Source organism: Acipenser ruthenus, chromosome 4, assembly GCF_902713425.1.
Source record: "Acipenser ruthenus chromosome 4, fAciRut3.2 maternal haplotype, whole genome shotgun sequence".
NCBI classification, from domain to species: domain Eukaryota; kingdom Metazoa; phylum Chordata; class Actinopteri; order Acipenseriformes; family Acipenseridae; genus Acipenser; species Acipenser ruthenus.
In genome coordinates, this window is record NC_081192.1 from 13,530,360 (window position 1) to 13,543,458 (window position 13,099).

Here is a 13,099-nt window from a genome sequence, read left to right on the forward strand (position 1 = left end):
AAACGGAAGCAATTAAACACAGCGAGACAACAAGGAGGGATTCACTTGAGGAAAAAAAACTATTAAAGCCCCTTTCACACTGGCACTCCTACCCGGGTCTGGGCCTGGGTTATGGCTACCCGGGTCACAATCCCGCGTAGTGTTCTGTTTCTTCTGTTTAGCCATATTTTTGTTGATTGAGACACAGCATGAGTCAGATTACAGCAGGGATGTAGGAACATTTGCTCTAATCAACATTTGGGCCGACGGTTCAATCCAGAGAAGCTTGGATGGAAGCGTCTGTAACAAGCTGCTTCTGGAGCATTGACAGGTGCATTGTGTACTTGCGTCTGTCGCCCAGGTCAACCCTGCTTTATCAAAAGCAGTGTGAAATTGCGTAACCGACCCGCATGACACCGGGTCCTGACCAGGTAGGTTCTGACCCGGGTAGAGCATGCCAGTTGAAAAGGGCTTAATATTGCTGATGCCCAGGTACAATTATTTATATATGCTCTAGAAAGGTACCATAGATTTGAAAATTCGTTTTAGTTCTCAGGGCTGTGCTGTGCGTTTTTTGAGTTTGATACCGGAATGCATAGCTGCTATATAAACTCATCATTGTCTTTTTCACAGTGGATCGGTGGAAAATGATATTTAAGGTGGTGCACTACAGTATTAGTTAATACATTGTGGCTGAAATGTACTGTTATAATTACTATTTTAAATTGCTTAAATGTGCATTTATATGGAAATTAATGATTAGGCAATATTATACATGAAAATCAATGGATTTCTTTTTCTAACATATTTTTGCCATATGCAAATGTTGGTATTAGTTAAGCAAATTAATTTCTTTTCAATGAAAAGGGTCAAAACATACCTGTGTACAGCTACTGGGGATGAGAGATTGAGCGACCTTTTGGTTGTCGTGAGCTAACCCGACAAGCAAAAACTTACAGGCTGGTGTTGACAAATTTGCCAAGATGAAAGTGAGAAGCTATCCCCTTTTATTTCTTTATTCGTGATTATCTGTGTAAACATGTAATTTAAAACTTTGCTACATATTTCTACTTTCGATATTCACAGGAATGTGGTGCTTATTTAGCAGTTTATGTTCATTGGTTTATATTTGATACAAAGTGTAATTCTTTGTGGAAAGCAGGTGAAATGTATCAAACTTAAACCGAGGCCCCTGCTTGGTACATACAACAAAATGTTTACTTTGCTAAGTGTCGCAACGAAAATGCAAATTGAGGTATGTTTCTGCTGCGACTGGCACATTTTAGTACATCTAACCTTCAATGCTCTCCCTTTCCTAGTCGATAGACATGCTCCCTAAAAGAAATAAAATAAAATAAAATGTCAACAAATATTTTTTTAAATACTGCACTAATACAAATAAAGAAATTATAATATTGTATTCCTTATTGGTCGCCTTGCTATAGCAATATAAAGCATCCCAACTTACCAAACAGACTACAGTATTGTATTTATTATTTATATACAAAATATAACACATATAGGTATAACATAAAATACCTACTATAGATACCTCAAAACAACTTAAATAATTAGAACCCTTCTCTATTTTTCACAGAACTGCTTTTTGTTATCACTTGGGTCTTCTTTTTCGTTGTCTTCTTGTATCCACCAATATGCCCTTTACCTGCAGACACTGGATTTCGAAAATCGTTGTATTTTTCTTTAACTCACAACAAGTTTATTTAAAGATTCAGCTACCCAGTACTGTTTTGTAACCTGATAACTCATCATCAGACTTAAATTGAAATGGTTTATTCAATCTTTTCAAATGTGACTTGCCATCGCGAGAGTGTCTTGAGGCACACTGATTGTTTATTCAATCTTTCCAGAACCACCGTCATATCATTGCCTTGTTTTGTATTCTGATTTCCACGAGTGCACCTCATCGCTACAAAATGGCATGGAAACAAATGGTGAAACGCACCACTGTTTCGCTTGCTACAAAAAGTTGGAAATTGTTCGAGCTCCTGAAAAAAACCTGAATCAGACACAAGTCGCCAAACAATTTGGTGTTTTTCCATTCTGGCTAGTTGCTTCACCATTTTGTTAAATCAATTTGTGCATGTCTTGAATATTGCTCCTGAACAAGGTATTCAAAATTAATCTAGAGCTGCTGCTGCATGTTTTAACGTGTGTAGGGGTGCTGTGTTAATTTAGTCTGACAGTTTAAAACGTTAGTTTATCTGTTACTTTATTATTATATTGCTTTTCTCTTACCAGTACTTATTCTGTTCATTTCATATGTTGATGCGAGTGTGTTGACAAGTAATACATATTTATTTATTAATTCATATTGTGTCTGGTGGTCAACTCTGTCTTAAAGAACAATTTGCTTGCTTCCCGGTGGGTGTTGTCTTAGCTGGAGACTACTGTACTATCACAAAAGTAATTGTATGTAAAGATATACAGTTTTAAGCAGCTTAAGATTTGGGAATTTAGTGATCAATTGGACACTTTTTCATAAAGCTTTAATTTTATTTGTTTTGTGTAGTATTACATGTGCTGCTGCAGTAAATAAATAAATGTGTAGATTTTTAATTTGTAACTGTCAGGGTAGGTCTGAAGTCTCATCTGGGTAAGTCTTGTCTATTTGTTTATTGCAGTTATGAAGCAAGTGTCAGATTAAAAAGTCTTGTACTTGTTCTTTTTAGAGTATATCAATATTGTACGTACAATACATAATTGTATCGAAGTTCAGGAATATAATTAAACAAGTTTAATAAGTTAAATTCACATAGGGAAGTTTTAATAAAAAATTGTGCATGCTATTTTGTCATCCATTGAATCGTTAATCTTCTACACATAAGATATTTGCATTTAATGTCCTAATGTTCCTTTTTTATGTTTAAGTGCTATTTAAATGTGTTGGATTAAATGTATCTGAAGCAGGTATCTATCAGGTGCTGTGAGGTAAGTTGCTGTGTAAGGCAACAATTGCTAGTTGGTGTGAAAGGAATGTGGTTAAAGGAATGTGGTTTACATGAAAAAGTTGCTGGCAAAACCTAATATTACCTCTACAAATATGACAGAGAGACTGGATTGTGCACTAGAACACAAAGATTGGCTTAAAATACACTGGATGGAGTGATTTAGCTAGTTAGAAACTAAAATGGAGTGTATATTAAGTACTACAGCTCTGCCTGCACCTGTGAATCTATTTCAGGAAATGTTTTGAGATGTTCCAAAAACCGTTATTCCTGTAATAAAATAATCCTGCTTTCCAGAAGTCTTCCTTGGGTGCTTTGACCTTGCAAGAGGGGTTAACTATTATATTCCCCATAACACTGCAATGTCTCTCACTGCATCTCAAGAAATGGAAATTGAGTTTTTCATCAATATTCTTTGACTACAGCTTTCTTTGTGAAGAGCTATTTGAGTTGGTTTTGAGCAGTGAATATAGAACATTACTAGCTCAAAACCAACGAGAGACATATTTTTCTTGAACCTGGTTGCCTTTATCTTCTTTCTTAAGTTGTTTTGTGTGGCTGAGATAGTTTATTTTGTGTTATGTCTGCGCAGGCAACAGCCAACTCTCCATTTTTTTTTTTTTTTTTTTTTTTACTGGCAAGATGAAATTTGAAAGGTGTTTGTGCAGCTCTTTTTCAGGTATCTGGTGAAATTCAGGTAATTAGTGATAAATATGGCGGCTGTTGACATTAAGCTCCACAGGCAGGCATTGTACACTGAAGAAGTCTAATATGAAAAATATTCATACGTATGAATGTAACTAATATCAGGATTTATTTTTTCTAGTCCACGAAAGCGAAGTCAGTTGTTGCAGTTTCAAATATTTAGCTACTGAAGTACGAAGACATTTATACTACTTAATTTAGTACTACTGTAGATGACAAGAAGGGTGTAGAAATTGACTTTTTAGGGTGCCTCAGTGTTTGGCAAAACAAAACCATCCTTTAGCCTCTGATTTAGTTAGTCTTGTCTGTACTAATGAGGGAGTGTTCTTTGTTTACTTTCAACACTTAAAAAAATTGACTCTGTAGATACATTCTCTCTCTCTCTCTCTCTCTCTCTCTCTCTCTTTATTGTATTTGCAGAACTGTAAGCTTTATATTGAGCACAGTTATTTATATGCAGAGGAGCTTGACAAGTACTGATCAAAACAGATATTTATTAAATGTCATTGGATATTTAGCCTTCACCATGCGCTTTGCAGTGTTGTTAAATTTTTTGTATAGCTTTGTAATTTTTTTAAAACTGCTTATTTTTACGCTTCAGATGCTAGGAAAGGATACTTAGAACTGACGTGCTAGCCTGTTTCTATGCACAGTTCCATTTAATCAACATATTGTTGCCTGACATTTTGGAAACTTGCTTGTTATCTTCTTTGTAATCTAATGTAGGTCCTAGTACATTACATTACCACTAATAGGTCACTGTGACAGCCAAGATACCACATGACATTTGAGGTTTTTTGCCTAGTAGTGGTGGTTGAATAGATTACAGTTTGTGCATTAACATGCATCACAGTAAGAGGAATTTCTAGGCTATATTGATTATAAGAAACACATTTTCATGTATTTTCTTAATCAGTTGAAGCAAGCTGTCTGTCACTGCATTTCAGGTAGTGATTTCATTGGTTGTAATAAACTGCAATGAAAATGTGGTAAGATTTGTTTTTAGAAATGCTTTATTTGATATGATTTAAAAAATAATTTAAATAAAAATGTCTAATCACTATACATTCTTCATTTCACACGTAAAAAAAAGGGCTGAAACACAACTTTTTTTCCATAGGACGTGTGCTGCCACGGCAAGACGATTTTAAACAGGATGCTGTCATCCTGCTGTAACGTTAAAGCAGCCAATCTGATTGAGATCAGTGAATGGAGCGTTATCAAGCAAAAAACATCCCATCATCCCATAGGAATGGGCCAGTAGGTACCTACTAGCCTACTAACCCCTAAATCTACCCCTATCCCTAAACCTAATGTCTACAACTAACCTAATCTATACCCCTAAACCTAATCTCAATCACTAACCATAACTATGTTCCTATTAAAGTAATTTTTACCATTATTTAAACATCGCATTTTAGCGTCCTCTAGCAGCTACTACATCCACGTCCATTAAAGCGCTTGATCCGGACCTACTCTACCTGTTGGTAGGCTAGTAGGTACCTACTGGCCCATTCCTATGGGATGATTTTTGCTTGATAATGTCCCAGTAAATCGACTGATCTCATTCAGATTGGGTGAAAGAGAGTGTGACTGCAACTATTGCCACACGGTATCACTGTAGGCACAGAATGCAACACCTGTAACAAAAGCTGGTGCCAGAGAGACTGCCTACTATATCAGCAGTGTTGGATGGTACAGTGTCACAACCCAAAATGAAATGTAGATTTAAGCTATAAACACACTTGTCTGATAAAGTACCCTTTATCATCAGTGCTGATATCTATAACTCCAGTATATAACAGCTGGTTTAACTTGCCCTGATTAGCACAAATCATGCACTACGGTACCTTATACCTTAGGTTAGGTAGTGCAAGATTATTCATTACTGAGGTCTGTGAAACCAGTTGACGAGTCGCAGTTTTGAAGCAAGGATATAACTTTGCCCCACTAAGAAACAATTTAGGAACAGGCGTAATGCAAATTCACTTCAATAACCTACCCTTATAACAACTAGGATTCTGGATTTCATACAGTAATGTCTCGAATTAGACTCTTATAAAATTGTAATTAGTTCTAAAGCAGTTTGCATTCATTTTTCTAGAATCAATTATACCCCTTTTCTAAGATTTAATAAAGTTGTCTCTTGTGCTGCAGATAATAACATTGGCAGTGCAGTGCAGGGAGCAGGCTTTAGGGTTAGCAAGGAAGCAGGTGCAAGATAGCTTTTTGATTTCAAGGGCTTCGGAAAAGTTTATGAGCCCATCTGCAGGAAGCAAAGGCTTTTTCAGTCTGTGAACTGGAAATGTTCACATTGTCTTGACCTATGCAGACACAATGGTAAATAAACACACATGGCTTTACTTGTACAGTACATGGCAGCAGGAAATGATTTAGTGAGAAGGGAATAGCTTTCAATGCAAGAATTGGCAGCTGTTAACCTCTGGGATACATGTCCGTTCATTTGGCATGAAGGTGTGAATGGAGAAAAGAACGTGTGAATATAGTACAGTTTGTGTTGCATATAGGGACTGGACTTTTCTGTTAATAACTTGTGAGTGAACATTTCGATATACATATAAGATTCTATGTATGTATAAGAAATATATATATATATATATATATATATATATATATATATATATATATATATATATATATATATATATACTGTGTATATATATATATATATATATTTGTGAAAAAATGCAGTCCATGAGGGGTTAAAGGACTACATCCCCCAGAATGCCACGGGAGGGAGCCAGGATGAGTCAATTGGCTCTAAAGCTGTATACAGAGTGAGCAAGTGATATCGCCGAATGTCAGTCCACACCAGACGTGACTTGGAAACGATCCAAAACACTGGAAATAAATACATGACCCCGCCCGTGCATTCCTATTGGGCATACTAGAGATGGGCTGTCCCACTACAAAACAGGTCTTGTTTTGATAAAAGGTTACCACCCTGACCTCCGGCAACTCTGTTGTAAAATAAAGGTTGGACTTGTAAAATCTATAGATCAGAGTTATTGAACATCCCTATATATCCAACAGTTTTATTGTTATTATTATTAGTAGTAATTGTACACATGTAGTTGTAGTATTTTTATTTTTTTTCGTCGCACCAGTAGTAGTAATAGTCTGATTTGAAGTCCGGTACATCTGCAGCTGTCAGAAGACAGCTGGACAAAGGTAGTATAGTTGAACTGATATTTTCAACAAAATTATTATTATTATTATTATTATTATTATTATTATTATTATTATTATTATTATTTATTTCTTAGCAGATGCCCTTATCCAGGGCGACTTACAATTGTTACAAGATATCACATTATTTTTTACATACAATTACCCATTTATACAGTTGGGTTTTTTACTGGAGCAATCTAGGTAAAGTACGTTGCTCAAGGGTACAGCAGCAGTGTCCCCCACCTGGGATTGAACCCACAACACTCCGGTCCAGAGCCCTAACCACTACTCCACACTAATTATTATTATTATTATTATTATTATTATTATTATTATTATTATTATTATTATGTGCAGGTCACCACTTACCTTGTGTTATTATTTTTTGTATTTAGTTTTTCCTTTTAAAACAGTTCAGTGAACTTGACAGACTGCTTTATAAATATGGCTCATAATCTTCAAAACTGTGTATGAGCTTGGTAATGTTGGGATGAGTCGCACAGAATACAAACGTGTTGCTGGCTTTGTTTTACAACGTATAGAATGGTAGGACCTCGATAATATTTTTGTTTGTTTGGTGAATCTCCACAAAACTTCGCTTTAAGCGTATGTATAGACCACCTTCGTGTCACGGATTTGTGGCACAGAACAATTTAGTGAACAAAATGTTATTTATCATAAAAACAAACAAACAAACAAAAAAAACAAAAAGCCATAGCTTAAACTTAGGTCACATGTTCAAGTTGTGTGAATGCGGGACCTTTTTTGTATCATTTTTAAAAGCCATCAAAATGCTGGATATGTGGACTGCATGTGTGCTCCGGTTTATTTTTGCTTATTAATAAACCTATTTGTATGCAACTTGCATAATCAGAAAGAGAATGTTGCTAAATGCACCACCTGCAAGCCACCCAGTCATTGTCTTTCTTCTGGATGTATTTGTAGTCGTTCATTTTGCAGTCATATAATAATGGATACTGCTGCACCTCATAAATTAACTTTTCTGTTTTGAGGCGTGATGTGTTTTGAGGTGTGTGTTTGCCGTGTGTCAAGGGTGTTAAACCCTGCTTCTGATTGGTCAGTTTCATTCAGACGCGTGACGAAAAAAAAAATAGAAACAGGTACTATTTTAGCAAAGCGAAATTTTCTCAAAGTGACGTAGCTTGTGTTGCTAGCTGCTGGTGTGGATACTCCCATTTGACTGCAGTGGCTTCTAAATTATTCGCTTGCATCACTCTCGTCCAGTGTGGATGCAGCCTTATAATTAATGAGGGACAAAATGTTTGTTCAGGGCAGTATGCATTCAATGTGAAGGCAAGAGCCTGTCAGTAACAGAAGGTACCGTGTGAAACCTTTGTGTGTAACTTTTGTGTGTGTAAAAGTGTTTGTTTTACTGGTAAACCGCTTAGTTGTCCAGTGTGAGTTTAGAGTGAAAAAATAAAAAAAGTTTAGTTCGTACTCTATGTGGGAGTTAGGTTTTTGAGTGCAGGATGCGCCCTATAGCCTGGACGTCGCCGGTTCGAGTCCAGGCTATTCCACTGCCGACCGTGGATGGGAGCTCCCAGGGGGCGGTGCCCAATTAGCCAAGCTCCGCCGATTGGGCGCCTCCCTGTAGTCTGGCTGGGCGCCTGCGGACTTGCCTGTAAGCTGCCCAGAGCTGTGTTGCCCTCCGATGCTGTAGTTCTGAGGTGGCTGCATGGTGGTTCTGCAGTGTGAAAAGAAGCGGTCGGGTGACGGCACATGCTTTGGAGGACAGTGTGTGCTCGTCTTCGCCTCTCCCAAGTCAGCGCAGGGGTGGTAGCGGTGAGCTGAGCCTAAAAATTCTTAGCTATTCTAAATTGCAGAAAATGATTACAAAAATAATTGGCGACTACTAACTTAAAAAAAGTCTCAACCACTGCTACAAACTTTCTTTTGGAAGTTTATGGCTAACACCCCTCCCCCTCATATAAGAAAAGCTCAGTATGCTCGTCGGAGGAAGGGTGAATCGCGGTACTGTGATGTTAGTCTGTTTCCGTATATCCTGTTTGGCAGGAGGCAGATGTAAAGCATGTACAGTATTGTGGCAGGCAGCCAAGGTATGCTGATGTTGAAGCAACTGAACCCCTGCTTTTTAACCAGTTGCTTCCTGACTGATAAGGCAGCCAAATATTTTCCAAACAATAAAGGAGTAATTATGTGGGAATTTGATTTGGTCATCTGCAGAATGGATTAGACGTTGTGACTATTGCGTGTGTGTGTGTGTGTGTGCGTCCTGCAGATGTTATGTCAGGTGAAGCAGTTTTAGGGATGCCAATTTCTATATAGTGAGGAGTTTATACAATCTAGCATTGAGGATATAGAAATACAAAAGATTATACTGCATCCAGAACATCAAACACTGATAACAAATTCTTTAGCAGAAACGTTTGTCTGCTTGACTTTCTTACTTCACTTTCTTACCTACGTATATACTGCACTTTATTTCACTTTCTTACTACGTATATACTGCACTTTCTTACCTTATTGCCTAAGGTAATCCTTCATGCAAAGCAGCATTGTAAAGTACAGCACCAACATTGATTTTAATAAAGGCCTCCAAGGTATGTGGATTGCAATGCAAGATAGAGCATTCCTGTAAAGAGAATAAATGGCTCCATATTCAAGCATCAAATGTAGAGGCAAGAAAATATGCATATGCTACTTATACTGTATTTGAAGTATGCCCCTTAAGCATTTACTCACACTAGGCATATTACCAGAGATTACAATATTGTACAATACTTTTATAGTAATTGCAGTACTGTGTTTAAGAAATTACTGAGGAAAGTTATTTTGTATAGTCTTTTTTATTTTGTATAGGTTATTTTGTATAGTCTTTGCTATTGAACAGATGCTGAAACATGTTATACCTTACCTGTAATGTGAACAAATTATTTAAAGCCTACTCTGTAGTCATTCCGAAGTTTTACTGAAATCGTTGTGTTTTGATTTTCAGGTTGTGTTTGAAGTAGTCACATCAGGACAACATGGATACTTGGCAATTGATGACGTGATCCTCCAGGGGCATCAATGCAGTAAGTAATTTTTTTTTAGGAAATGTACCAAACTAAGGGCCAGATTATTTTACCTCAGTTCATGAGAGAGAGAGAGAGAGAGAGAGAGAGAGAGAGAGAGAGAGAGAGAGAGAGAGAGAGAGAGAGAGAGAGAGAGAGAGAGAGAGAGAGAGAGAGAGAGAGAGAGAGAGAGAGAGAGAGAGAGAGAGAGAGAGAGAGAGAGAGAGAGAGAGAGAGAGAGAGAGAGAGAGAGCTATATGTGTGATCTCCAGGCTCTTGTTCTTCCTATATGAAAAACTTGAGTTGCAGTGAAAGTGCAACAGATTGGTACTAATGACAGCCAAGAACAGTTACGGTAGTGTGACAGGACAGCTGAGTGGTGACATTCCAGGCCAGAAAGCTGACAGAGACACACACAGGTACTTGCGGGTGAAAAGCGCTAGTGCGTGTTTTATGGAAATCGCAAAAATAAATCAAAAGCTTTAATAAAGATACACAGCTCACCGAGCCAAAATAAAAGGTTTAAACAAAACAAGTCACGAACATAAATATCTCCCTCCATCCTAAACAAGTACTGTGCTGGTGCTTCCCAGCACGAGTAACAATTGCTTTCTTTCTATTTTAGTTTTACTTTCAGTTTCGTTTAGTTTCTTTCTTTCAAGTTGTCCCGTCTCTTTCGTTCCTCTTCCTTGAACACCCCACCCCACCCCAAACACACAAAACAACAAGCTTATATACCCATGCACCTCACCCCTTAAACAATAATTCCATCTAAATGGCTCCAGCCACGTTCTCCACAAGAGTTTTTACTCTGCGTGGCCAACAGCCAATTTATCAATCACCAGCTGCCAACCACGCATTTTCACGAGATGTCTGGCAGAGACGAGTTGCTAACAATTACGTCTGCCAGACCACATTTAACTGTACAATAATACATTTAAATTACAATACATTCACCCTTGTTTTTAACCCCAAACAATACTTTTTAAATCATACAATACACCCATAAATTCACCCATTCTAAAACCAAAACAATACATTTTTAGCAGGGTTTTGCTCTGCCCCCTATTTACATGCAGGGCTCTGCTCTGCCCTGCTACAGGTAGACTTTCTTTAGTGTTGTTATAACTGCAGGTAGAAGGCTATTACAGTGATTTAAAATTGCAGTTAATTCCTTGAGTGCTGCTAAACTGTCACATTCAGAATTCCATATAGGGTTGAGATATTCATTAAACTTATCACCATTTTAAAAGCTTCGTACTGCCTAAAATTAGCAGGAAGCAGAAGCAACAGAAAAAATTGGTTCTGTTTTTCTTTGATTGTTCAAAAAGTGGTGTCAGGTTAACACTTTTGCCAAATCCAGTAGGTCAGCCATAAATACATTGAAAAGATAGCACTGTGTTCTTTTTAGTATTCATTAAAAAAAAAATACTATACATTTTGAAGGTTGTTAGTTCCACAGTTCAGTGGCAGTAACCGCTTTCATTCTGTTCTCCTCAACACTCCTACTCTTTCTGCATTCAATTCCAGTTTGCACATATATCCCAGGTTCAATGCTTTTTGTCTCACTTGTGCTATTCTAGGAATTTTTCCAGTCACTGAGTTCATTTTGTTAAGCCACTGTTTTTGTATCCCTTCATGAAAAAGTCATTTTTCTTTTTGTTGAATGTAGATAATTTTTTTTACATTTGTTTCACTTCTTTTTTGGGGATTCATTTGTATTTATTAATCACTCTCTGCAGCACATCTTTATACTGAATGTTATTTCACACAGCTCTGTTATTGTCAGCACAATCTGGGTTACTATAAATGAAAACAACTTAGCCACGATTGCTTTGATTTTGATGTAACTTACAGGCCAGTTTCCTCTGTGGTGACACTGTTGCCCTACTCAAAGACTCTATGGACACTAGCTTATTGAATCCAGCAGTGGTGGAGACAATGCCACCACAGTACAGCTTGTGTCTTCAGGATTTCTAAATCTCTAAGCGTATATCAAAAAGGAAGTTTCAATGTATCTCCCTGATAAGTGTTCAAGTGCTTTGAGTTGATATGGTTTTTATTATTTTTATTTTTTATTGTAAAACCAGGTATCACTGATCTCTGCACGATTTCCATTGCAGACATGGCCTTCTTTATATTTTGTCATCTACTGTATCTTGCCTTTGACATTCATATCAAACAATAAAATGATGGAGTGAATCGAATGGCTGGGTGATTCGTGGAGCATCAATTAAACATGGTTGACTGTAGGTGGTGCACATGCCAGACACTGCCTGGAAGCTCCTTAGAGTACAGAGGGCTGAACTCAAAGCACATTTATCAGGAGAGGTTTGTAATGAATCGTGGATCCATTTTGTTTAAAACTCAGACAGATAATTATTATTCTAAGTATTTAGCAATACAAATATAAGACAAATTGGAATTTAATACATAAAATCAAATCTAACAGCAGACTGCTATGCCGAAACATTCATTCTTTGGAAGTGCATTTAGGAAGAAGTTAAATATATCTTCTTAATGTGTGATTTATTTCCAAAATCCACACTGTAAACATCTGAAGCAAAACAATAGTATGACACTGGTCATGTTTTAAAGTGCAAGTTCATTTTACCTTCCACTAACTTACTCTACAGATTTGCTAAATCCGCATAATGTGGTCTTTCAATAGTAAAATATGAACACAGGGAGTGTATAATAGACTGACCAAATAGAAGCTTGCCAAGTAACAGTTTATGTTTCTGTCATCTTCCTTTTGTATGTATGGGTAGGTTGTCATTTTAGATATAAACCAGACACTGTTGTATATTCATGCAGGGGTAGGATTTACAGGTGGTCCTGCCTTGTCACACTGTTAATCAAAGTTGCCTCACCATAGCCATTACATCTGTCTTCAATGTACTGCAGTCGTCTACAGATCAACACTATTAGTATCCCTCACCTCCAAACCTTTAAAGTCACAGTGTTGCTTTTCGCCCTACTAGTCTACCCTCCTCCTTCTCCTCCTTTTCGGCCCTCTCAGATTCCGATCTTTGCTCCCTGCTTCAGAGCCATAAACCCACCACGTGTACTCTGGACCCCCTCCCCATTCAACTCTTCTAGGCTGATGCCCCTGTTCTACTCCCTTTCATTTCCTGTCTTGTCAACACCTCTCTGCTCTCTGGCTGTTTCCCCTCTGCCTTCAAACAGGACTGCATCATCCCCATCTTAAAAAAACCC

The 13,099-nt window shown here is 37.4% G+C and overlaps 1 protein-coding gene across 10 annotated transcripts in view; it reads left to right on the top strand.

Annotated features, from left to right (window-relative positions):
* LOC117400192 (receptor-type tyrosine-protein phosphatase mu-like) overlaps positions 1 to 13,099 on the top strand; it is a 290,059-nt gene that overhangs the window by 117,396 nt on the left and 159,564 nt on the right. For all 10 annotated transcript variants that reach the window (XM_033999725.3, XM_033999727.3, XM_059022031.1 and 7 more), the window contains exon 4: positions 9,823 to 9,901. In XM_033999725.3, coding sequence (XP_033855616.3) covers positions 9,823 to 9,901 — 79 coding nt within the window. The remainder of the gene's footprint in view (positions 1 to 9,822; positions 9,902 to 13,099) is intronic.